At 32.8% G+C, this 26,892-nt stretch overlaps 1 protein-coding gene across 6 annotated transcripts in view; it reads left to right on the plus strand.

Annotated features, from left to right (window-relative positions):
• Positions 1-23,414, plus strand: part of LOC106467963 (CCR4-NOT transcription complex subunit 6-like-B) — a 39,611-nt gene extending 16,197 nt beyond the window's left edge. Inside the window, exons 5-7 of one of the 6 annotated variants that reach the window (XR_002612519.1) lie at positions 9,492-9,705; positions 20,818-20,986; positions 22,594-23,414. Coding sequence is in view for 4 of the 6 variants with exons in the window: in XM_022396205.1 (XP_022251913.1) it covers positions 9,492-9,705; positions 20,818-20,866 (263 nt within the window). In the remaining 2 variants the exon portion in view is untranslated. Of the gene's footprint in view, positions 1-7,930; positions 8,105-8,646; positions 8,819-9,491; positions 9,706-20,812; positions 22,203-22,593 lie in introns of those variants that run through there. The other 5 variants (XR_002612520.1, XM_022396207.1, XM_022396208.1 and 2 more) reach the window with 5 other exon arrangements.
• Positions 23,415-26,892: the final 3,478 nt, after the last annotated feature.

Genomic DNA, 26,892 nt, shown 5'->3' on the forward strand with positions numbered 1-26,892 from the left:
AATATTACTTTGGGGGTTTCCTCTTCCTCCTCCTTGTCCATATTGTCACCTTTTTATGGATGCTTCTCTTTCTGTTTGAGGAACATTTCTCAATACTCTGGAGGTTTTGAGCAGGGAACTCTTTTCGAATCTGTTCTCTGTATTGATCTCTTGGAACTCCTTGCTGTTCATTGAACAGTACTTACCTTCCTATTGGCTCATTGGGACCAAGTGGTGATGTTCCATCCTGACATTTCTACAGTAGTGTCCTACATCACCAGGCATGGGGGCACCCGGTCGAGAGACTTCTATCTTTGAAATTTGGAGCTGCTATATTATTGAGCTCACTGTCATTATATCTCTTTTGTTGGCATGTCTTATTACGGGTATTTTGAATCTGATCGCAGATTGATTATCCTGTCCTGACAGGATTCTCCCAACAGTGTAGTCTTTGGTTCCTTTCGTTTTTTGGGAGTTGTGTGCGCTTTGGGGTGTCCCCAATTTGTCTCTCATCTCGATACATATTTTCCTGTTTTTAGTCTCCTGTTTTTCATCTGTTGGCGGGAGCAGTGGATGCTGCCAGTCAGGATTGGACAGGTCATTATTTCTATGCATATCCTTCTATTTGTCTTCTTCCTCATGTCCTATCAATACTTCAGACAACTCCATGTTGAGTTCTGCTGGTGGTGCCATCTTTGCTGGATCTAACATGGTTTCCACTTCTGTGACAACTTTTGGTATCACCTCCCCTTCCTCTGCTTTTGTCTCCCACACTCTTGTTGTGCATCATCCATCCATACACACACTCTGTCTTCACACATGGCTTTTGTCTGGTCCCTTGCCTGTAGGTCAGGACTTTTCAGGCATTTATCTTCCTTGGTTTCCCATCCAGTCATCCTTCCTCTTTGAGGGTTTACCAGCATAGATGGTATACTTAACACTGTTGAGCTATATGCATAAGTTATTGTCCTTCCCTTCCTACCATTCCTCCATTGCCATCCTTTTTTACTTGACTGTATGACTAGGGCCTACCAGTTTCTTTTGTTGTGGGTTATAGGATGGTTTTGTCTTCCACTTTTGAGTTTACCGAATTTGCTTCTGTGTTCTAATCTCATGTACTGTTTATGTTATTTTGCTCATTCTCCATTGCTCATCTTCCCTGCCCTGCTTCTTTTCAGAATTGGAACCTTAATGTTGTCCTTCATGCTGTTACTTCTCATCTGTTTGAACCTTTGTGGTCTAGTTTCTGATATTACTTTTCTTTGCTGTCCCTGTACCTCATATTGTTGGCATGTGCTCACCACCTTTTCAAAGTGCTTGCAATCAGGATTTGCTATGTTTTGTTCTATAGTTTCTGACTGTTCCTTTATGCTCAAGACTTTGGCTGCTCTGGAGAGTAATCCTGATTTCACTCCTCATTCTCACCTTTAGGACCATCCTGATCATGACTGACTCTTTTGCCTGATCAGGGCTTGTAGATGATATATAACATGCACTGCATCCTTCTATGTTTCCCAGGGCCATTTGGTTTTTCATCGGATTCCTATGACTTTGTGTTTTATGTCATCAGGTTCATCACTTTACCTTGTCCTTGGCTGCCCTTTTCCATCTTCCCTGGGTTTTTATCACCAAGGCAGGTATGGAGACTACACCATTTGTTTTTATTTTTCTTTATAGGGGCCTTTTGCTACATATGTTTTGGATCGTGCTCTGTGGCAAGTGTTGCCTAACCAGGTATACTTAGTCTTAAAATCTGAGCTGTACGTCCTGTGACCATACTAGATGTCTATCACATTTAGGCTCTTCCTACTGTGGTCGTGATGCACAATTCCAGATGCCGCCAAACATTGGTTGATTGACTCCGTCCAATTGTCATCTATGCATCGATGTCACAAATATTACATGAAACATAATAAAACATCACAGGATCATGTTACACACACCGTAAGACCTCTCGTAGTTATATCTCATGGTCTATTGCTTCATAAGTATGTTCATCCCAGACTGTACACTCGTGGACTTACATGGGTAAAGCAGACAATGATTACTGCCCATATCTGATGCTCGGTGGTGTTGAGACTCTTCCTACTTCTGATCTGATGTATAATTTCAGGTGATGCCAGGTGTTGGTTGATCAACTTCATCAACATGGTAGCTCTGCTTTTCAAAATAGTGTATCACTGTCTCCAGTGCATTTCCCCCCCTTTCTTCTAGTGGAATGTGTTAGTTCTTGCTGCTTACCAGTTCCTAGCTGCTTGGGTGGACTATAGAGGTCAGTCCTCCTGAGTGAAGCACAATACCACTCAGTTGAGAATAGGGTGGTGGCATTCTGCTAGTGTGAATGGTGTGACACTCTTCCTACAGTGGATTTGATGTGCAATTCCAGATGCTGCCAGGTGTTGGTTATAGCACTCTGCCATATCTTTATATATATATTGCAGTTTGCCCTTCCAGCTGAGATATTCCTCCAGATGTAGGTTCCCAGTTGTGTCAGGTGCTCGTTGGAGACAATCCAGCCACACAAGTCCTTACATGTTTGGGTGGTTCCCTCCTCCTACTGCAGACTGGATGATAAGTTCCCAATACCACCAGGTTTTGGACTGGAGATGTTACCCCAAATTGACGTCCCTCTTCATTTTCCTGTCAATTCCTGGTGGATCTGGTGTTATTTGAAGTTGGATGAAACACATGATTACCCGCATGTGTAAAGCTTGCTTCCCTATTCATACAGCAGACTGGATGTAACATTCCCATTGCTGCCAAGTTGTGAACCAGAGATGAATGCCTCCTGACCTCTCCTTATTTCTTATCATCTGCTAGATGTCTGTTCCCAATGAATCCAGTGTTAGAGGTGCACACATGCAAAGTTGGGTTCTTGGTACAGATTCTCATATTTCTATCCTGTACCTGTTTTTGAGGTGAAAAGTAGAGGACCCTCTTCCTACCTTGGATCTGATGTACAATTTCAGATGCCACCATGTGTTGGTTGAGTTTGAACTCCCATTTATGGCCTGTCACGCCCTAGTTACTTGACACCTGGGGGTTCCTTTCCTGCTGAACATTTTTCGGGCCCCTCTATGTTTCTACACTTTAGGTTTTGGTGACACATTCCTGAAGGGCAAAGAATCTACCTGGCTCAGAAGTGGTGCAGCCCACTGATGTGATATTTTTCATTCCTTACCACACCTCATGGTCTTTTATTGGGTGCTTTCTCAAGAAGGATCATATTCTCACTGGTCCTCCACCAGTTCAGTGTGGGATTCTAGCTTTTTGTGAGCAGATGTAAGATATATCAGAAGTTAACATTTTTCTAAACTGAAAATGTATTTCCGATAGGCACTTACCTCCTCTACATTTCCCACCCGTCCTACCCACTTTCAGTGGGACTTGAATCAATTAGATATGACCAATCTTGAAGTGATTAAGAAGTGCATGATTATAGAGGGAGCTAGTTATGATAGGGGTAGTGTTGCACTCCCATTGGTGGAAGGTTGCTGCATTATCATTTACATGTTGATATGCAGAAAGAAGTGGTGAGCCAAAAACTTTGCACCAATAGAGGGCATTACTAGTTGAGAAAGCTTTTTGTGTGAGGAGGTATCTATCGGAAATACATTTTCAGTTTAGGAAAATGTTAACTTTTGTGGGTCAGACCACTTGTTACTCACTACATAAGCACATCTAGATAAGATCCTAGACCATGGAATAATGGTTTTGATGATTGCTGGGAATGCCAACTGAAAGGGCTCTGAAATCCTTGTCTTCTAAATTAAATTTTCTGGCAAATATTGATGAAGATTTACCTGCATAAACTACAAGAGTGATCTTGCATGTTAGCCAATACAACTTTTACAACCTTGTGATGTTTCCCAATATCAGATCATACTTGCAAATCTGATAGGTCAATACCTGTCTTTCTGAAATGCAGTGAGGAAATTGTGATCTAATGCATCATGAGAAATTAACATGGACTGTATATATATCTTGGCATAATGTGTCATTTTCACTGGATTTTGCCTTAGTTATTTTTTGTGTTTGCCTGATCAGGGCCGGTGAAACCATTAGGTGAACTTGGCAGTTGCTTAGGGCACCAAAAAATTAGGACTGCCAAAAATGAGCAAGGTATAAAATTGAATTTTAACAATCAATAATGCACTTTTAACTGTATTATAGATTGAATATTATGCAGGCTGCTAGGTCGGGAATAATCCATTAAGTGTCAAAAACAGTCACTTATTTTCAGTATACTTCTTTGAAAATAGCAGCTTTTAATACATAGATATCTATGACACAGATGTGCATCAACTTAATTCTGTGCTTGGTTTCCTCTATGATATCCACAGTTTACAAAGTAAGACATCAAAACAGATAATGGAACATTGCTTGAAACTAGTCAACTTTGCAACATTGAAATTCCAAAGATAGTGATACTGAAGATTTGTACAGTGAATTGGAGGCTATTGCATGGCGATTACCAAAGTATCTTACACCTCAAGATGTATCGAAGTTTGTTTGTGAATATAAACTCTCATACATCTTCATTGCTCTCCACATTCTCTTGAATCTTCGAGTTAATGGGGAGTGTAGCTTTTCAAAGCTGAAAGTGATCAAAAGCTTTGTTCTTCAAGAAAGACTTGCTGGGCAGGTCACTGTGTCAATATAACAGTCATTTGCAGAAAAATGTGATCTTAAAGAACTTGTTTATAAATTTACAAAACTGAGAGCATGAAAATAAAGTTCTAGTTTTTGACATTATTGTTATGAGCAAAAATTTCATCTTGAGCAGCCCAGCCCAATTGTCGTACTCTTTACAATAACTTGAAAACTATTAAAGGTACAGGTATGACGTTTTAACAGGATAAGGATTTACTTTTACTGGCACGTCTTTTATGATAAATTATATTAGACTTGATGCAGTGTAACTTATGTTCTAGGGTTAATGAAAAGTGTGTAAAATAAATTGGTACATGTAAGACTTCACTCAAGATTTTATTCCTTTATATTAGAAATGGTTGGGGAAGAGAAACTGGTGGGAATGCCAGGTGGAAAGTTTGCCTATGGTGCAAATTACCTGTGCACCAGCACTGTGCTTGATGCATGTTTTCCAATTCTTAGATAGTAGTACTAGCAAGGAAGGCATAATGATTCAGGCTAGTCACTATGTTATGATGATGAAAGTAATTTTATTTTTATCCCTCGTTCTTTTACTACTTACCGTGTGTGTGTGGTGTTCACAGATTTTGTATTTGACAACAAGAAATATGATTTAGATAATGAGTTATGATAAGAACAGAATTTCTGATGACTTTCATTTGTGATTACTTTTATTTTCATGGTACAATTTGAGCTAGTGTTGCGTTGAATGACCAGTTATCACCTAAAAAGCTGTACATGCACTCCAGTGTGACAAAAAGAGCAGCAAAACACTGGTATTGGTTGTCAAGACTACTAGGGTTGATGCTGGTGAGTTAGTTTTGTTGTGCAGCCTCATTATGTGATGCCCAAAAGCTGCATATCAACTACAGTGTGGAAAAAGAGTCACAAACACTGGAATTAGCTGCCATATCTCTCGGTGTTATAGCTGACCACTGATGTGATGGACTGAAAGTGTGATTAGTCAATATGTTATGTAATAAATTTTTGTGCATTTGATACATTCACACCTTATGTTAGAGGAACTAGATTGTGTGTACTTAGTTGTATACTTGAGCACTGGAATTATAACCATTGAGTGAGAGTTACCTGCTTCTGCACTTGTTTCCATAACCAAATATGCACCAACATCACCAGCTATTGGGACCATTGGAAAGAAAGAGTACTTAGCTGAAGAGAGTAATACAGTTTCTCTGTTCAAGGGAGGCATTTTGGATCACTTTTGGCTGAGACATAAACTAATACATTCCAAGAAGTTCTTTGTAGACCTCAATGTATAAAAGAATAAGAGGGAGAAGTCCTACTATTCTTGCATTACCTTGGGAGCATCATTCATTGTTTCACCACGTGGACCTACTGCTACCAACAGTCAGGCTGTGGCCCTACCAGCTGTATTGTCTACCTCTTTCCCAAATAATCTGGACATCCTTAAAATGGAGAAGTGATAGCAACACTATCAGAAATCAACTGCCAGCTGGATTAGGGCCTGGGCCACTATGCAGAGGAAAGCTAACTGCAGGATGAGGAGAATTAACAAGGAAAGACAGCAGCTCATTCAGGAAAAAATCCAATGTTTGGGAGACAATGCTAGGGTATAAAATTCTACAGAACCCAAAAACTACTCTGTAATATTTCTACTGAAGGGTAGAAACTTATGGAGACCCTTGGCAGACTTTTATCTTGTAATGAATGTGTACTTTCCATTTTTTGTTTTTCGTAAAAATTTTGTTTAGGTGCTATAAAGTTTCAGTTTACTTTTATGTGTGTATTATGAAACTTTCCTTATTTAACAGTGCAGTTTTATTTTCTTTAGTGTCAGTGTTTTGTATTTCCACTGTGCTGTGCTTAGTTATATTTTATTTCAGTTTTATGTTACTTCTTATTTCTATTATGTGCAGTTTAGTTATTTTTAGCCTAATTTTATATCATGTTTTATTTATTTTATCATTATTCGTAATTTTTTTTCCTTTAATTTACTATCATTCCAAATGTTTAATTTTGTGTTACATTTCATTTCTTCTCACAGATCAGTTTTGCTTCATCCTCTTTTATTTTTGTTCCTGAATTTTGTATTCATTTAACTAACATATTTTCTTTGCTTTAGTTCTTTTGTATTTCATATTTTGTAAATTGTATTTTATTTTTCTGCATTGTTTGTTTTGCTTATTTTTTCACTGGGGTGTTCATGAGCATTTAACCTGAGTTGTATTTTGAATCCATGTTATGCTGATATTAATCTGTGATCAATTTGAGTTAGTGTACTTATTTTTTTCTAAGCTTTATTATAAGTTTAACATGCATTATATTTGAGATTAATCTTTCATAATTTTTAATTTTATTATGTAAACCAATTCTAAGTTGTTTTTTACTGTCAACATTTTAATTGCTAATTTGAATTTTCTTTTAATTTACTTTTACTGTGATTAGATGCAAGTTTTGAGTTTTACTGGCTGTTGGAGCAAGCTTGTATTAATAAATGTTTTCTTTATCTGTTTGTTGTGATCAGTATGCCATCATAAACATTGTGTTGTAGGTTTACACATTAGTTTAGTCATTACAATTTTTTTTAGTATGAGATATGATTTGAACAATATAAAAATGCCAGTTAGACAAGAGTAGGAAAAGTAAGCTTTTGATTGCTTATTGAGTTTGTGTTAGCTAATTTAGTACTGTAAATTTTGGGTTTCTGTTTCAACAAACTACTAAAATACTAGAAACATGAGATAAGTTAGCAAGCAGTGGTTTAGTGTTAAATTTTGTAGTACCAGAGCCCTGTCAAAATGTTTGTGTGCCATCACCATCAGGGTAAAAGTCTCATATTCAAAATCTAATTAATATTTTTGTGGGTTCGTTTTATATAAAGGAAATATATGAAGTACTAATTATTTGAGATCAGTTATTTGCATTAGTATTAAATTGAATATCCATGTACTACTGAGAGAAAACATGCAAATCAACTTTTTTAAATTAAGTAGCAAGGAGAAAAACAGCTGCATACAATATAAAAATCACTAATATTAAAACAAGTTTTAAAAATTTATATCTTATTAAGTTACTATATTTCTAACTGCACTACAGTATTAACAACTTTGACTTTTATAATGCTTTGTATATTTCCTGTCCTGACAACATGAGTAACTAAAAAAAATGTGATCTTTATTGTATATTATGTAAATATGTACATTTCAAATACAGTATAATTGTAAAATGAATCTTATCAAGAGTCTTATTACCATATTCATGTGTTTGAATAGTCATATGACAAAAACATTTTAACACTTTGGCACCTGCTCTTCAGTTGGAATGATTACACGATGCCTGAAGCCAGCTCCTGAGGTAGAGCGATAGTGTGTGTGTGTGTGTGTGTGTATGTGCTGGACAGTCTGAGAGAGCTCTAGCAGTGGACACGAGAATCACAAACAGCCAGGGTTCTCTGAATCTCTGAGAGTTTGGATATGAAAAACAATTTCAGGTGTAAAATGGATTACTTATGCTTTTATATGCATATTTTTAGTTTTTGAAGTGTCAGAACTAAGCTTCAATTGCAAGTGTCAGAGCAGTGCTCCAACATCACTACACCCCTATTAGCAAGTGACTAGCTTTATTTATTGGTGAAGTTAGGCCTATCACCTGCTTATCATTAGTTACATTAATGAACATGAAATTTGTATAATTTCCATTTGAAGAAATATAATGCTTTTCTTTCATTAAGTGGCCTGGATTTTGCATTATTTTTACTAAATAATTAAAAAGAACCTATCCAATGATAAAATCTATTACAATAGTGTTTGAAGATATGAGTGTAGAAACTAGAACCAAGTCAGTTCAACACTTAAATTCAGCAGGTAATGATAATTTTTAACATTTAGGCCTAAGAAGGCCTTGAGATATGGAGAGCTGTGGCAGTTGAAAATTGACAATATTTTTTACCCTACCATAACTAGAATAAGAACACATCTTTATTCAGGTGAATTTTTAAAAAATTTCATGGAAGTATTCTGTACTTTCATGTAGTTAACATCCTTGCAGTCAGCCCTACCCTTGCTCTTATCACTAGCTCAGGCAAGGTTACATACCACAGTGGCCATTCAAGAAAGATTGTACTCAACTGTTCATGCTTCAGTATTACATCTTTCCTGAGGTATGGAGTATACTCAAGTAGAGGGTACAGCTGGGGTTTGTTAAAGTAAGTATGAGCCAGGAGTTAACCTCTCTATGTATGTTATGAAAATGATCCCTGGCATAGAAATTCTAAGTTTGTGTAATACTGCTTTAGGACCCTGCTCTGATCAGAAGTGTGATATTAAACCATCAACAAGTGCTACAATAGCAAGTGATATCTTGTTTTCCAAGTCTGTTTATTCTTACACAATACATTTCTTTTTTTGAACTTCTCATAATTGTAGCCTTGAAAATTGTATTGGTAAAACCTTTACTTGTGAATATCACATAGTCAATTTTAAACTATTTCAGTGCTTGTATTTCTTTAGCATTAAATAGTCATACAAGTTTCTCCCTGAAGTTCAACAGTAGATCCAATGAAATGTCTTTGGAAATCTATGAATTGAGATTATATATTACTTTAAATTGTAATGAAAGTAACTATGTAAAGTTTGAAAAAATGACATGTAGATTAATTCAATAATATCTTACAAGGTTTCTGAATTGGATACTTCCAAAAGTGTTACTTTAGTAATGGAGCTATTATTAGTTTCTATGAAATTGAATGTTTAATATTCCTTTTAGAAAGCTATGAATAATTAATTTTTTTCACAATATTTAGAAGAATATGAGACCTTGAAAATTATATCCTTTTGATTGTCTGTTGTCTACAGAGTTTTTTCTTCTTTGAATATCAGGCTACAAGGTGTTTACCTTTATGAATCCATACCTTGGTAACACATGTGTCCCCTTCCTTCATTGGGCATGTTCCTTAACTTGTGCTCAAGCCATTGAAGTGCCAGCAAGAGTGCAGCAACTCAGGGCTGCCAGTGAACAAGACCGAATATATAGACAGTGCGTGCATGCTGCTCAGCTTGGTACCAGAAGGTCAAGTAACAGTGAAAAAATCAGGTGCTGTGTACTCTAAAAGTTTCATACAACATGTAAATAAATATATGTACATTATTAATTGTATTAAACTAAAACAAATCTCTGAATTATTAACTCTTAAGTATTGTTTCATATGTACACCTATCCAAATGTAGGAATATCAAACCACTGGAATGTATACTTTGAGAACTAAAAGTAGCAAAAGGGTGACATGTAACATTTTCAATTAATTTTTAATCAATTCAATGCTGCACGAAAATAAGAAATTTATTGTTTCTGTAGCAAATCTAAAAGTTGAGAATGTCACAAAATATTCTGATGAATTAATAAAATTAATATTTTCATGCTTACATTTATCACTCACATATTCAAAGAGGAAACTTATTAGTAATCATTAGAGTATGGTCACTTAAAGAAGTCAGAATAGCTGCTAGGTAAAAATGTGAAATAGACTTGAAATAAAAAAAAAAGAGTCGCATTCAATTGCAATCCAAGGTCAATATCATATATATGTACAAGTGCTACCCAAAGCTGAATGCCTACAAGTGTCATCCTTATAAGAATCATCAAAGGAAGATAACTTAGTTTGTGTATAATTGCTATTCAGAGGTGAACATTTCATTGGTGTACTGTATAAGTGTCATCCAAAGATGACCACTTCATTAGTTTAAAAGTGTAATTCAAGCTGATACTTCAATTTGTATGTAAGTGCAATCCAGAAGTGAGTAAGTTATTTGTGAACAAATGCTATCCAAGAAAGGTTAGCTGTCATTTTTATATAAGTATTATCCAAGTATTATCATTTTTTGTGAAGTCATATTTCATGGTGAGCAATTCGTTTTTATACAAGTGCCATTTAAGATGAGCACATGACTTGGGTGTAAGTGCCATCCAAGGAAGGGAGCTTTGTTTATGCAGAATACCACTCACAGAATGATAAACTTTATTTACTTGGTTTAGCCATATATTAACACTGTTGGGCAGCCAAATAGTTGAAATTTTCATATCATTTATCAGGAACAGTATGACCTAAGATCTACTGTAGGAACCAGGAAGTTATAAGTAACAAATTCACACACAGGTGATCAATTAATAACTTTATTAATGTATAATAATAATAATAATTCTGATAAGTATATATTACAAAAATTATTAAACTCAGTTATCAGTGGTATATGTGTTTGTGTTCATAAATCCACTTAACTGATAGTTTAAAAAGCATGTGATCCTACCTTTCTTATGTCAAACAAACATTTTATTAAAGTGAATTGGAGTAATTTTAGCATGGAGAGTGAATATCGTGGTTTTTCTAAGTAATCACTATAAACTTTATCAGTCTAGTGAAATCTGTTTTAATCTTTTACTAAATAATTAAACGAACCATCTGTAGTTTTTTAAAAACTTAATATTCATTTTAATTGTAATGTTTCTTATTAATACACATTTATCAGTCAGTTGAAAGAAAAACTACTTAGTAAGCCTAGGTATTTTTATAATGCTACATTCATATCACATTAAGGTGATTACTTATTGTATATTGAAGTCACATAGCAGTATTGACTTTCTCGATAAGATTTCATACTCGTACATCCTTGTTCAGCAATTAAAATATTTGAGGAGTTTGAGATTTAAAGTAGCATTAGATTTGTTCAGACAAGGTTAGGCTGTTCATAAAATTCTTTTGTCTCTGTTGAAAAATATTAGTGGTAGTTGTAGACACTAGACAGAGCCAACTACAAAATGAGTATTCACCTGGAGTTATTATATGATTCTTTGTTAAAGTATTGGTATTGAACCCTCCTCAGTCTGTAATTTACCTTTTTTTTTCAAAATTTCGTACTAACTTCATATGTCCATAGTTTCCAGTATCCCATCAAACTAAAAAGATTGTTTGTTTAAATAGCTAAATCAAGTACTTGGTGGCTGAATAATTAATTATTTGGCAAAAGGACTTGGCTGGTTATTCTTTACCTGGCTAAAACACTGACGATTATTTTATTTGTGTAAAAGCACCATCCAAGAACAAGTTATTCAATTATGCTTTGAAAAAATAGTGTTACTTTGACATTTTAACAAACTGATATTTTCAAGAGAATAGAATAGATAAAAAAATCATAGTGTGATTAATGTAGATGTTAACTCTTAAGAAATGAAAGTATATTTTGTATCCTTGAGTTTTAATCTTGTGTAACTTTCTTTTCCTTCACATTTCAATATAAATATATATTAATTGCGTATGTATATTTGAAACAAACTTATTTTAAGCATTTGGTCATTGATGAAAAACACCAGTTTTGACTAGTGGCAAATACAGCCTGTTGCTTCTTTGTTGTTTTTTTTCAGGTTTACATACATGGACTATTATTTTATTATACATCAAGCCTTTTTGGCTAGTGAAGTGTGAAGTCTGTTATATTCTTGGTTTGGAAGGTTTACTTGGACATACGAGAACTAATAATTCAAGTCCTGATATTCCTTTGACTATGATAAAATGAGATCTGTTGATTTATGGGTTTCTTGGGTTTATCACTTACAATGACTGCAATAATCCAAGTCATGTGTCTTTGCAATTAGAAAATACAGTGTCATTTTGTGGGTTTGCTTGAGCTATTTACTATAGTAATGAACAAGTAGCGCACTGTGTTATTTAGGTATAGTTAGAAATATATTTGTTTTCTCTGTTCAGAAATATGCTTAATAATTTCTTGAATAAAATTGTGATTTACCAAAAGTGGGAAGATGTAACAGAATGTCAAAAATACTTCTAACTTAAACGTTTTATCAAATGCATTGTTTTTGGAAAATGTACTTGTTTACATCGTGAATGAAATTGAGAAGTTTTCATTCAGTGTTGAAAAGCTCCATGTTTTTCATTAGGTATTTTTTCTCATACTGTCGTGCTGTATGTTTTAAACAATTTATTTATTTATATGTTAAAGATAACGAGGATCAGTCTTTGATTCTGAACTTTAAAGATTATATTTGACATATTTTGCCTCAGTTGTTCATTAATTATCTACATTTTAACTTGGATAAAACTGGTTTTCTCATTTTATGGCATAACCATGTGCTTAAACTTTCTGTAATGCTAGTTTCTATTTGATCTTCAAAAATTTAGGAAATGGTAAATATTAAGAGCTGGCTGGAAACTTCATACATAGATTTGGTAATCCTATTGCCAAAATATATTTACTTCAAAATAATTACGAATTAATATACATATTTAATTATATTTTCAGTCAGCATTAACTGTAAAAAAAATAAAAAAATAGTTATTGGCATGAACCTAAATTGTGAAACGGTTTTGCTGAAACAAGAGACCATGTATTATGGTAATTAATATGCACACAAATGTTTAGCTTGGATATTTTTAAAGTTAGCTTCAGAATTACTTATGATGTGCATACTCACTGTCTTTTTAAAATACATGTTTCTAAACTACTTATTTACCAAATTACTTATGGTTCGTGATTTTGTTAATATAAGTCACATAAAGAAAAAAAAATCAATCTTGTAATTAATCCCACTAATTAGTGTTGGGTTCTGTTCTCTATGTATTTTACATAGAAAATAAGTAACTTTACAATGAGTGTTTTAAGAAGCAAAAATATTAAATTACTCAATATGATGTACTATATGGATCTCACCAGTAGTGAACAGCATAAAAATACCCTTCTTATAGTTTGTTGTGGAAACCTGTAAATCAACTGTTTCTTACTGAGACTTACTAACAATGTCTTTACCCCTTCTCTTTCTTTAGTTTCTTAAATTGAAGAAACTGCAAGATTATTATCATGTTATTGAACTTTCCACATTGTTCTTATTTTTCTAGCTGAGGATAACAGTGCTTTGTTTTGACCCTCTTTTTTTCACCAACATGAAACAAAAAAGTGCTCTCATGCATTTTTTAAGTTAACAACTGCCAGTACACATGAACCTGCTTGAGACTGTACACTATTTTCATTCTTTTTTTCTTTCCCATGAAGTGTGGAGTTTCTTCAGTTAGTGTGTATTTATAGTACATTCTAATTCAAAGATCAAAACAATAAAAAAATCTAGTTATACTTGTTTAAAATAAATGATAAAAGACTATTAGCAGGTGGAAATAATACAACAGAATTAAACTAGAACAATGGCCAAACTGCAGGAATGTTTTGTGCATTACACATTTATTTCATAGAATATTCATTGTTGGAATGAACTGTTTTTTTATTTAAATACCATAAATTTAACAATTGTTTACTGTGGCTATAAAAAAAAGTTAAAAGAAAAAATGTTTGTTTCCTTTCTCTGAGTGAAGCCAAAAGTAAAGACAGTAACAAGTGAAAGAGAAGAAAATGTAGTTATGTAACTTTGAAAGTGGCATTAAAATAATAACAGAATAGTTGATCCAATGGAAGATTGAGCTTATAGTAGGATGCTAGGCTTATCAGAAAGTTGGGACTGCATTCTTTCCTTTGTTTGTGTAGTTTTTTCTTTTAAATTTATTCACGTGTATGTAGTATTATTTTTTCTAATGCTCCAAAACATTTTTGACCAATTTGTGTTTTTCATTTCGTTTATTTCTCCTACTTGACCATTTCAATATTCTGGTTTAATTAAATTGTATTGCTTCCATCCACAAGTCTCATGTTTTTTATTCATCCATTATCTTGTACTTTCTATGATTAATATACTGAAGGCTTTGTAATTTTTTTGTATTATTTACTCATATAATCAGGAAACATACAGTACAGACAACATCAAAAGTAACAATCTCATAATGCACTGCACAATTATAGAAAACAAAATATAACAAAATACATTGTTTATACGGGTAATTGAATAGTAAACAATTTAGAAAACTTTAAATGTAACAAAAGTGAGAGTTTTGTGTTTTACTATTAAACAATTCTAGCTGTACCTTCAAAAAGCATGCCATTTATAAAGATATTCTAGTAAATATAAAAATTGACAAGTAATTAATGTTCTGTTTTTAGGATAATCAAAGTAGAGTTTTTATTGATGATTTACTTGGATAATGTCATTGTAGGACATGTAATTTACAGAAAATTGGATATGCCAAAAGATTAAGTTTAATCATAGAACATACAATGCACAGAATAATTCCTGTATAAAAATGTTTCTGTAATTTTGGAATATTTATTAGCTTTAGAAAAGACAGAAGAAAACATTCATTATGAAACATAAATAATATATATATTACAGAACATTCAATGGGATGAAATTTTGTAATAATTAAGAAATATAATTTCACTGCATGTATTAGAACAAAAATTGTGGTAAAACTTAAAAACACACATTTCACAGAATATTCATTTTGGAAATAAGTTTCTTATTTAAATATCTATAATTATTATATTAATATTATGGAATACAATATAAAAAAGAATGTTAACTGCAATTTTTTTTATCAAAGTTACCAAATATAGAAAGTTTTTATCTATAGATTTATTGTAAGAATAAAATACTGCTACTTTAAAATTTAACTGTTATACAGCCATTACTTACAGATAATTGAACTGCAACATCAGATAACAGTCACTATCTAAGTGTATAATAAACTACAAATGCAGAGAAAAATTGTGGTAGGTAACTTATTTGTTAATACTTGACTTAAAGGTCACAAATTGTTGAATTCAGTATTTGCAGTGTATGATATTTGCAAGGACTTAGTTGTGTGTTAAAGTATTGGTGAATTGATACTGAAAGTAACTGTATACAAACTGCCTGGTCATCAGTATTTATAGGAAAACATTTTAATATATCTTCATTAGTTCTATGCACATTGTTTCATATAGAAGCTGATTCTTCATTAATGTTCCATTCATCTATTAGTTTTTCTTAAATCATGAAAATTCTTGAATTAGCCTTAATAGTTGAGGAGTTTGGCCATTATATTTTAAGACTTTCTTCTTCATATGCTTCAAAGAAGGACACAAAGTTCAATAAAAGATTTTTTGTACTGCAAACAAAATCATAAGGGGGATAGATAAATATTTTTGAAATATTTAGTTTTAGAAGTGCGTGTCTTCCTAGCTATTGAAAGTTTCTGTAATTTGACGGATTGTTTTGCTTAAATATATTTTATTATGTGACACTGTGATATATTCCAAATAAATGGTTGTATTTCTTTGATTTATATATTTTGGTATGTATGTCTGTTGTGATGTGCACCATCAGGCACAAAATATCTCAATGTGTGGTCAACGCTCGTAGTTTTTAAGAAGTGAGAAAGGTTTGGTAATTAAATCTAATGTAATCAAAAACACCTTAGGCGTGAAAAAAAAGGTGTGGCCAAAAAAAAGGATTGAGTGTGCGACTTGAAGGAATGAAATCAAAATTGACATCCAAATTGGTAGCTACACTTATAGCATTGATTAGAATTTTACAGCAAATATTCATTCTTTAGTTAGCCAGGCCTCATTTTTTTTCAACTTGGGGTGTGATAGTGAGTAAAACAAAATACACAGCATAGCTAACTAATGAATATTTGCTGTAAAATTCTTATAAAGGGTAGAAGTATAGCTACCAGTTTGTCCACCAATTTTGATTTCATTCCTTAAGTTGCATGCTTATTATTTTTTTTGGCTGCACCTTTATTTCACACTGAAGGTGTTTTTAATTAGATATCATATATTTTTGTCAATACACACAGACAAACCACAGCAAGTAAGAAAGTGACACTCAATAGTAACTAACATTAGCTTTAGGATTGCAACCCTATTATTTGGAACAGACCTATACCAGATTCTTTAAAATATATGGTGGTAGTTTTTCCTCTCTAAAACAGTATTACTAACTTCCTTTAAAGTAACACCATGGAAACTAGATTTACAGTTTCTTGTCATCACCTACATGCACTTGGAGCAGCCATACTAAGCACCATTATTTACACCAATTGCTTAAGCTAATATCACATGACGCTAAATGCTTTTCAATTAGGAGAATTTCATAAAACTTAGCAAACTTGTGCTTAAAAGTTGGCAATGAATAATAACTGTCCACCCATATGATTTTTTTGAAAACTTGACGTAGAAATATATATTTATTTTGCTTGGCATAATCAATACTTATGTATTTGCATGACCTTTCACCCTATAGTTTTGCTGCTCTAAGTTGGCCATCTTTAATCTTAATGACAAAAAACAGTCCACTTTTACTCTTAGGTGAAGCTGTAGTAAAGATTTCAGACCAATAACTCATGTGACTTTTTGCGTAGGTGTACACAAAAATTTTGGTCAAATTTAAGTGGTTTTTGTTGAATAAGTTTGCACATGTGGCTTATATTAAGACCACATTTGACATCTAACTGTAGGTTGTAAAGCTCTATCAGTGTTCCAAATTTGAAAAAAAATGTATAAAAGTTAAGGATGTTTTTTTATCAATTAAAGTTTCTGTACTTTCGATGAGAAAAGGAAAAAATTCAGTCAGAATTATAGATTTTATATCCTGTGTATTTTTTAATGGATTGCCTTGAAATTTGGTTTGTGAAGTAAAGATCCAGTAGAGCACATCCACTAGAAAACGTGATAGTTTGGATTATCACAGCCCAAGCTACAGAAAGTGGAAAATTGCTAAACTATCACTCCTGTTAATAACGCACAGTGTGTCTTGCAGATTGATTTGACTGCATGACATGCTACCATGTGTCTTGAATGTGTGCTTATGTGATATAAAAGGGAAATTTATTAATATTGTAATGTCTTGCTATATGTTAAACATTTTTTTCATTGTGCATCCACCTATGCTCGTTGAAAACTTTTAGGCAGTTGGTGTCTTTCAAATAAATTTTATTTTACGTTATTGTTGCCAGAATATCACTTTCTGAAGGGGGGGATGTAACAGAGATTAAAAACTTGGAAACTGAAAAAAACTAATAGCAAATAAATGGGAAAATATTTTGCACATTTGGAATATACAAGTTTTAGCTATAGTATGTTTTAAACTTCATTCACCCCTTTGTGTGCTTAGTGAATAATCAGTTCTTACAGATAATGCTAGAAAATTAACAGATTTAAATCTTTTATTTTTGGTCTTTTTTTTTCTCATTTGTAACTGTACATTTTAGAAAGCATAGTTATAAGAAATACAGTATTAATCCATTTTAGAAAGTAATAATTCTATAGTACAATTTAAAAGGACAAAACTTCAGGTGAGAAATATATAACAAGGTTTGCAAGTAAATATTTTTTGGTCTTTGATATTATATTAACAATTAATTAACAAAACAGAAAAACATTATAAAGTGTATGTTAAATTTTGAACTTGGTTAAATCAGAAGTGGTTTACTTCATATCTAATTATCAGTTTCTTTTACCAAATATTAATAAAGTGACAACCAAAATAAAATCATCTCAATGTAATAGTGAAGTCACAAAGAAAAAAATGATTCAGATTTTTTGTAGTGTTTTTACTTTGACTTTCGTAGCAGATTTTTCTTCCCTTTATGGATTGGATATTATTACTACTTATAGCAACACAAACTGTCAGTTTTTAAATTTTGAAAATAAAAGTATTTTTCCAAGAGGTTGTGCTTTCTATCTTTGTTTAGTTGTTTTTTGAGTTTTTTTAAATTCTTTACAATTTATACAGTTGCTCACATATATTAAATGCTTCTGTACATGTATACAGGATGTGTCAAAAAATCAAGTATAAAGTTAATATAAATGGTGCTGTTTCTCTTTTTTTGATCCAAAAAGGATATAACCCTTACTAAGAGAATCAGTTGAGAAAACTTATAATTCTATTGTGCACTTTGGTATTGACTTAGTAGCACATTTTCTCATTGATTTTGACTTTTAACACATGCTGTAGATGTTACAATTTTCAGTTGCTGATTACTAAAGGTTTGACTGAAATAATTTGTATTAGCATGTAGTGCCATTGTAGTAGCAGCATTAAAAGTCTGTAAAGGTTTTAACAAAAGTTAATGATTTGGGTTTAAAACATTAATAAGAAAAAAAAAGATATTTTGTTTTGTAGCATATTGACTAGTCTGTGTTAAAGAAAGCTATTTTGTTGTAGATAATATTTTAATTTAAATAAATGTGTATTGATATTTATGTTCCAATGTTATGAACTGAAGGTTAAAATCCAAGAAGCTTAGAATTATTAATTCTAGGTTAAACAGCTAACACATGAGTTACAGTTCCACTTGACTGAACAAATGATATGTCACCATTTTTTGAAGTTGGAAGCTTTTGCTTCTCTGTTTTAGGTAATACACATTTGTACAAATATCCAAAAAGTTACAAAAATTAAATATCATTAGAACACTGAAAAATTTTGAAAATATGGATGGACTCGTACATTCTATAATAACCACTCTTTACAAAAGCCTTATTTTGTTTGTTGATTTTGCACACATTTTAAAATCTTTGCAATTGATAACCAATAAAACATAATTGGTCAATAAATTAATATTATGGTGCTAAATAATCCCATTGATTTGGTATAAAATGCTTTTAAAATCACTTACTTGGTAATGTGAAATGTTTAATAATGTATGTTTTGTTTTTATAAATTTTAAGTTGTATTTATAACTTTTTTTAAATGTAAATATTCCTGCCATCTATATTTTTCCTTTGCAGTGAATATTGAAAATGTTTCTATGGTACCACTAGATGGCTTTTGATATTATGGAACATGTGTTTTATGTTCAAGAAACACCTATTACACATCTTATAAACATGCCTATCAGCATTTCATAGAAATATAGAGCAAAACTTTGTGAAGAAAAAACAAAAAAAAACAATTTCAGTTAGCATGGGAAATGCATGAGGTTAAGTTTGAAATGGGAAGGTACCTTAATTTTTAGTTATTGTATGTATTCTTTCATTTACTAAATAAAAATTGATTACTTATTGTTATTTCACATATTTTGTATTCTTTACTAATTTATTTTATTAGGTCAGGGTTGATTACTCTCAAATCTACTAAAATAACCTGAGTTTTATTAATGCCACTAACTAGACACCACAATTTGAGGCTTTCTTAGTTTCTATCTGGGTTACAAGTAACCCCAGAGCCAGAATATAACCTCATATTGTGTTCCAAGCTCTCTTAAGTATTACTCTGTGATCAAATTAGAATTAGATCAATGTTAGGGGATGCTGTTCATTGGCCAACTCATTTGAAAGCATTTTAGTTGATGGTATGGAATTGAGCAATCTTCAGAATAATTCAACTTATGATACTGTCCCTGAAATGGTACTCCAATACTCTTCTAACAAAGCATCAAGAATCATCTCTGGTAAAATTAAGATTTTCACTCTTCTTAATGACAGAAATATTCAGTCCATGGGTAATTCACACTACACAAGTGAGCCTCAGTAAATGCAATCAACTTATCTGGCTCATGTTTTAAGGCAAGTAATTCCTATATCTGAAATTCATGAAGTATGATAGGTACAAAAGTAGTGGTGTAAGTCAAGTCCTTCTCTTCTGTCCAAACCTGTCTCAATTAGGCAAATTGTTTGTGGCTACCCAGTTGTTAAAACCAAAATAACAGGAGAATAACAAAAAGTTATTTCTGGAGAAATGTGAATGGGACTTAGATGAGGAGCTTTATAATCCTGGGTGTCCGAAGACTGACTAGGGGGAGAAAATAAGGTGCAGTAGTCACTTCTAAAGGAACATTTTTACCCACTTATATTAATATTTAATTTGCCATCTGTGAGATGGATTTTCCCAGCTATTGTTTTGGACTTCATTCCATAAGTGTGATAATTCACATGAGGCATCAAATTGTGCCAAGGAATCCCACTGTCTTTTAAAATGTGTTAATTGTAGCAAAGCACAACCTACAATGTTGTTACAGTGCCTTGTTCATTTACAAGTTAAGGAGTTGAACAATTAAGATAAGAACAAAAGTTGTCTTCTAGAGAGACAACACAAAATTCTTATTTAGACACTTAGAACATGGCTTCTTCGTTACAGGTGCAATCCAAGAGATATATTGTGTTTCAGATGCTAATCATATTATAACAGTTGATAGTTCTACAGAAAGTTTCTGTGCCCAAGCTATTGTTTATTCTTTGTAGTTAAACTGTTTATTTTGAAGCAGAAGTTTAAAATGGTTGTTACCATATTTGTATTAACTCAGCAAATATTAATATCATTCCAGAGCAGCAGAAAAATATCTTTGATACAAGACCCTAAAACCCCAGGTTGCTCATAATGATTATGCTGTCCGGATGATCTCCCACCTTAAAAGTTCTACAGTGGAATGCTCAGAGTTTAAGGGCTTATGATAATGAGTTCAGATATTCAACTGATGGACATGCTTCTAATGTTTAAGGTTTGTTAAACGTATTCAACATCAAATCTTTATTATAATTTTCCAAGTTATTCTTTTTATAATTTCAATTATTCATACTTTGATTATGGTGGATTTCTTATTTTCATTTGGCAAAATATTAACTTCTACCTAGTTGGTACCTTTAATGTTTTATTCCCTTGAATGATTAAAGTTAGTACTCGGGCAAGTTCTCACTGGATCATTTGTTCTGTGTGTATCCTTGTAACTATGAACATTAATTCATATGGACCAAAATATTGACTGCTGTGATCTTATTTGTGAGGTTTTCAATGATAATCGCTTTTTGTAGGGTTCTGACTATGTTTATGCCAATGATAGAGAAATGGAAGTGTTTAGCAATACCCCTAACCTGTTTCTTCTGAATGACAACTCCCTTTATAGATTGTGTACCAAAACTAGAAACCACCCTTTTCAACTTGACTATCATCTCCTCAAAATTAAGTTGTAAATGGCACTGTTCATTTCTTATTAATTCTTTTGGAAGTGATCAGGTTTTTTTGGAACAGTTTATCTTTATACACAAGTTATGATTATCACTTTTTACTCTTCTAGGCTCTTTATGTTGCCTGTAAGTACGATCTTGCCTCACATCTCCAATTGCAGTTCTACCAAATGCTGGCCATTTTGGATTTATTCTTATTGGTGCCCCATATAACTATTAACTTCTTGGGATGCTGATTGTAATCATTTAATAACATTCAATGTATGTCCTAAAAATTCACAGAAAGTGTCCAGAAACAGTACCTATATAATTAAGAGAGCAACACGTGTGCATGCATGGGAAGCTTTTTAAACTTCGTTAAAATATCCAAAAGTGAAATTAGGAGTTGATTAGTACTGATAATGTCACCATATGCATAAGGAAGGAATGGATGTAAATACATGTAGTACTTTGCATTTAGATTATAGAATGGTTTGGGGGGGGGGGGTGGGATCTGTTATCCATCAGAGTCTCATCTGAGAAAGCAATGTTGAAGTGTTAAGGATTGTGTGTGAATTTCTTCATTTGTTTATAGACACTTAGAGTACTGGTACTGTCACCCTGTTGAATCATAATACTTGCTCTTGATACCCAGGTTTTGAAATTGTCGTTAGATCTGGTGTCTCTTACTAGTTAAATAAATTGGTTTGTCACTTTTGATCAGACCATTTGGCTTAAAATGTCTTTTATACTAGAGGTGTTGTGGAATAGGTTTAACCTCGCATTTATTGAGGCGCCCTACACGGCCATCAGATTTGTTCAGATCTCTGTGTATCTAGCCTCATATGCGAGTAGTCTAGGCAGATCATTTAATTATTTTAAATACACAACACTGCCTTTGATTTTTATAAACTTTGTACATTCAAATACAAAATATCACAACCAAAAAAACACGAGGTTTCCTTCATACTCAAAGGTACATCGACTTAATTTTAGGCGTAGCCTAGCATATTTGGAACTTCAATAAAGGAGAACGTCAATGAGTAGTTAAAATCAGGAAAAATTTATAAATAGTCAATAGTACACCTTTCAAATGTTCTTTTTATCCATGCAATAACTGATCAAGTTTTGTTGTTTCAAGAAGACTGTTGTTTGTCAATCCTAGAAGAATCTACTGAAGTCCTGCTACGTATCAACAAAACAATAATCGACTGTAAAAAATGGCGAATTGCAAAATTCAACGCTGCCATTCAGCGTTGGCACGCCTTGATCTTAAAGTCAACTTTTGTGATCGTTGACTTCCGGTATTGCTTCAACGTTGACTCAACACAATCAACTTGGAAATTGAAATGCAATATAGCAGTTTCTATGAGGGACGTGGCTTTTGTGGTAGGTGACTTAGTTTACTTTAAATGTGGATGCAGCAACCTTTTCTTTGAAAATAATATTCAAAACAAATGTGTTTTGTCTAGCAACGTTTCGAGTAAACAATCTTCCTCAGGCTTAATATAAAAACAACTATAAGACTGATGACAGCATTTGCTCGAAACGTCACTGGACATAATACGTTTGTTTCTGTTTTAACGTTGTGGAAATTCTGATTCTCTAAAAACTTATCTTTTGTCTGACGTCCATCTTGGAAATGTCAATAAATCGTTCCAGTCAGCGTTGACCAACTTCAGAGATTTAGTAGTCCCTCGGTGAGACAGCGGCAAGTTTACGGGCCTACAACTCTTAAAACCGGGGTTAAATTCCCTGCGGTGGACACAGCAGATAGACCAATAACAAATAATTTTGGGATGTGACCAAAATTTGTTTTAATTTTTCGTCAGTATTTCATTAAAACGCAAAAATATCATTAGTATTATGTGTTCTTTAATCACAATTGTTTATATTCAACAACGGAAATGTTTCTCAAATCTAGTATTTTATAGTTACCGTTGTTGCCAATGATTTCCAAAGATACTTCTAGGAAATTCGCAGGTTAAATCAAAATATTTCATAACAAACATTACGTCATGTAGAGGCACAACTAGAATTTGGAATATAAATTTATAAACATACGTTAAAACTAAATAGTTCCTGTTAATTATATATAGTGAATGAAAATAAGTATAATATTCAATCGCATTACGAATTCTCATAAGTTTAAATTAATGTTATGGGGAGTATCATAAGATGGCGCCACATATCCAAACCATGTAAGGTGCAGGAAACGTACAAGGTTCCAACCGAAGCATGTAGCGTACAGTGGACGAATATCACACATGTACTGGTTATAATGAAACACCAGTACCTGATGTAATACTCATTCACTGGATGCTATCCCATCACGCTTTGCGAGTGGGCTACAAACTAGTGGCAAGAGAAAAATACAAATAAGTTTTAACACTGACTTCCCTCCCCTTTTTCCAATGAATTAACAACAATTTTCATTGTAAACATTAAACTTTATAACTTTAAATCATTCACTAACCAATACATGTTAGACACATAGCTGACAACACTCAAAGCTTCATAAAATGTACAAAACACTGGTTTTCACCAACCTCATGCATACACTTTCAAAGTTTTACATTAAAATGTTAAATTTACAAATACAAAGTTTTTGGATTTTATCTAAAACAATTGAAAATGGTGTTACGGTTACCAAAAAGAAAGGTTAAAAAATTCCCATGGAAACGTAAGTTGTGTGTTCTTACTGTATAATCCAACTTTCCACGAGATGATAAGGTGGATCATTTTACCAAAAACACGTTTGCTCATTTCAAGAATATTCACCATTTGTTACATTTACATGACAATGCCTAATGTTATATACGGGAAGATTTTTTTTTTATTATTATTTGTGGTTAGTACGTACAATTAATTAGAATATTACACAACTAACGCATGTGCAATGCTCATAACTACAGTGATACAAACGTCAGACACCACTGTTATTTTCACTTATCGCCACTGGTGTTTGTAACCTATGTTTTTGTTTCACTAATTGTAAAAACATTTTTATTATAACAATTGGTTGAGATTTCGTTAACCTTGCCAGAACATATGACAGTAATCATAATGTGACATTGTTTCACAATATCAGCCGAGCATATTTTAAGAGCAGAACAACAACAACATAATTGATGGTACACTACTTTGCATTAGCCTATCTTAGGAACATCAGCAGGACACCGCAAAATTATTTAATATTAAACTTAAGTGCAATTTTATGTCGCTTTAAGTTGAAACTGCCTAAATTTCAGTTTCTGCAATGAACGACTTATTTTAAGAATAAAATATAGTGAACAGTGCGTAGTAGACAACAATATCCTATATAATAAATCCAAGAATCACTCCAAAATTTCATGGCATCTACCTGCCTATGAAGCTATTTCGACAAACGCTTTAAAACTTTAGGAACATCGAAATACAAAACCAAAATATAAAATCTTAATTTACCTATATTTCAATAGTTCCTCCATAGAGAAGAACAAGAAGAAATAAAATTGTTTTCCACCACCATTAAAATTAAAGGCTCCCCCTGCTGAATAATCTTCTGAAACGAATAGCCGTGCGGTTAAGGTTAGATTGGCGAGAACTTGGTGCCTATCGCATCTCACCAGGTACCCCGAAGTAAGCTTATCCGGAGTTACCTCATGAGATTGGACCGTCACCATTATACATTCCGGGGGAAGGTATGTGCAAGGTGTCAGGAGTCATGCACAAAAGTAGTCATGCAGGTGCAAGATTATAACTACAATATTTCCAAACCTTGAATAAACTCACTACATCGAGTTTTCTCTTCTCTTCAGCTACTTTCTCATCTAATATAGAGAAAAAAAAAAAAGTCAATAAGTAAATGACAGCAAGTCGTGCATAAAAAGTATCTAGTAGCAGATGGCCCAGTACATTCTACATAATTAAACCTTCTCCACTTTCGATATATAAATCCTGTTCTGTTCTTCTAATCATAGTAGGTGGTCCTTCGGGTATACTGACAAGATACAAACGTAGCATCATATCTTATTGTAAATTAAAGTAACATGGTACAAACTCTCTAATTTTGTGCAAAATTCTAAACAGCCGAAACGTTCTGTATCGCTAGTAAGTCTTTGTTTCCAAAGTTCAAATACGATAAGAAATGTCGTATCTGTCACAGAAATTCTGTGATAACAAAAGTTTTTTATGCAGCGTAAATGCTAAAATGTAACATTGAAAATCGCCTTATTTCGAAAAGAAAGCGTTTCCGTTTTTTAAAATCTTATCGACAACGCCGCCGACACAAAACTTGTGTTTATCTGTGTGGCTTATAATGTGTAACCGTTTCGATTAGGTAAGCGCCTTGTTTACATTAAGTTTCAATAAGACGAAGCAATATCGCGATTTTTTATTATTATGAAAAACAAGATGAAGTGCATAAAAAAGATATGTTGCACCTAAGCTAATTAAACTAGGATTATAAGATAATTATTATTATTTGTATACACAGTTTAAATCGTTAAAAGTTTACAAATATTAACTATGTGTCAAAGAATTTGATATCTAACTAATGTAATGACCAAATACCATAACAGATGTAAATTATATATTTTATAAAATCCACTTGATGAGCGTACATTATTTCCCTAAAAATTTGTTTTAAGACCAACTCTAAGCAAAATAATTCATACACAAAATTAAGAAAATTCTTTCTAGCATCAAACCTAATTATAATATGGCATTCTAGGCGCTTTTCTTGACTAACAGGTTTCTAGTGCAACTTGTATCAGAACCACTGTCGAATACAAAATGCAAGCCATGTCAGATTTAACTATTACTGTTAGTATGGAACATGTTGGAAAAATAAGTACAGAATATTGATGGTTTTATGCTTACACATTCTGCGAACAACGAAAAAGTCCTGATCACGAAATGTTCTCATAAAAAAGAAAGTACAACGTCACGTCGATAAACACCTTAATCAACTGCCTTGGCCTTTATCTTCTTGTACAGCTTGAATTAGTTTTAAAAAACTGTACAAGCAAATAATACAGACGTGTTCGCAGCTGAGGGTAACCTGGAATTTGCTTTATCACCCCAAAACTTTTTTTTTTCATAAAAAAAAAGGAAGCAAAACCATAATGAATTCAGCGAGAATAAAAACCGACGACACCATAACTAAAATTACAAGTCATTCACTTTTAAGTAAACATGTTATGGCTGAAATTCTATGAAATTACAAAATTCCCTATTTTTTTCTAGCTGTATCTTCCTTGAGGGTATATATATATTAACCGCTTACACATCATCGCCCACAACCTAGTTATTGGTATGCATATACGAGAATGAAGCAAAGGGAATAATGTTGACGCTTTAATCAACAATTTCTTACATTTCACAATTCGGAGAAGACTTTGGGGTTAGACTTCTGCTGAATTAAACAAATGGGATGGAAAAATATTTGATTACATAAGTGTTTCCGTAAAATATCAGTAAT

This window comes from Limulus polyphemus, unplaced genomic scaffold (genome assembly GCF_000517525.1).
Source record: "Limulus polyphemus unplaced genomic scaffold, Limulus_polyphemus-2.1.2 Scaffold2813, whole genome shotgun sequence".
Taxonomy (NCBI): Eukaryota; Metazoa; Arthropoda; class Merostomata; order Xiphosura; family Limulidae; genus Limulus; species Limulus polyphemus.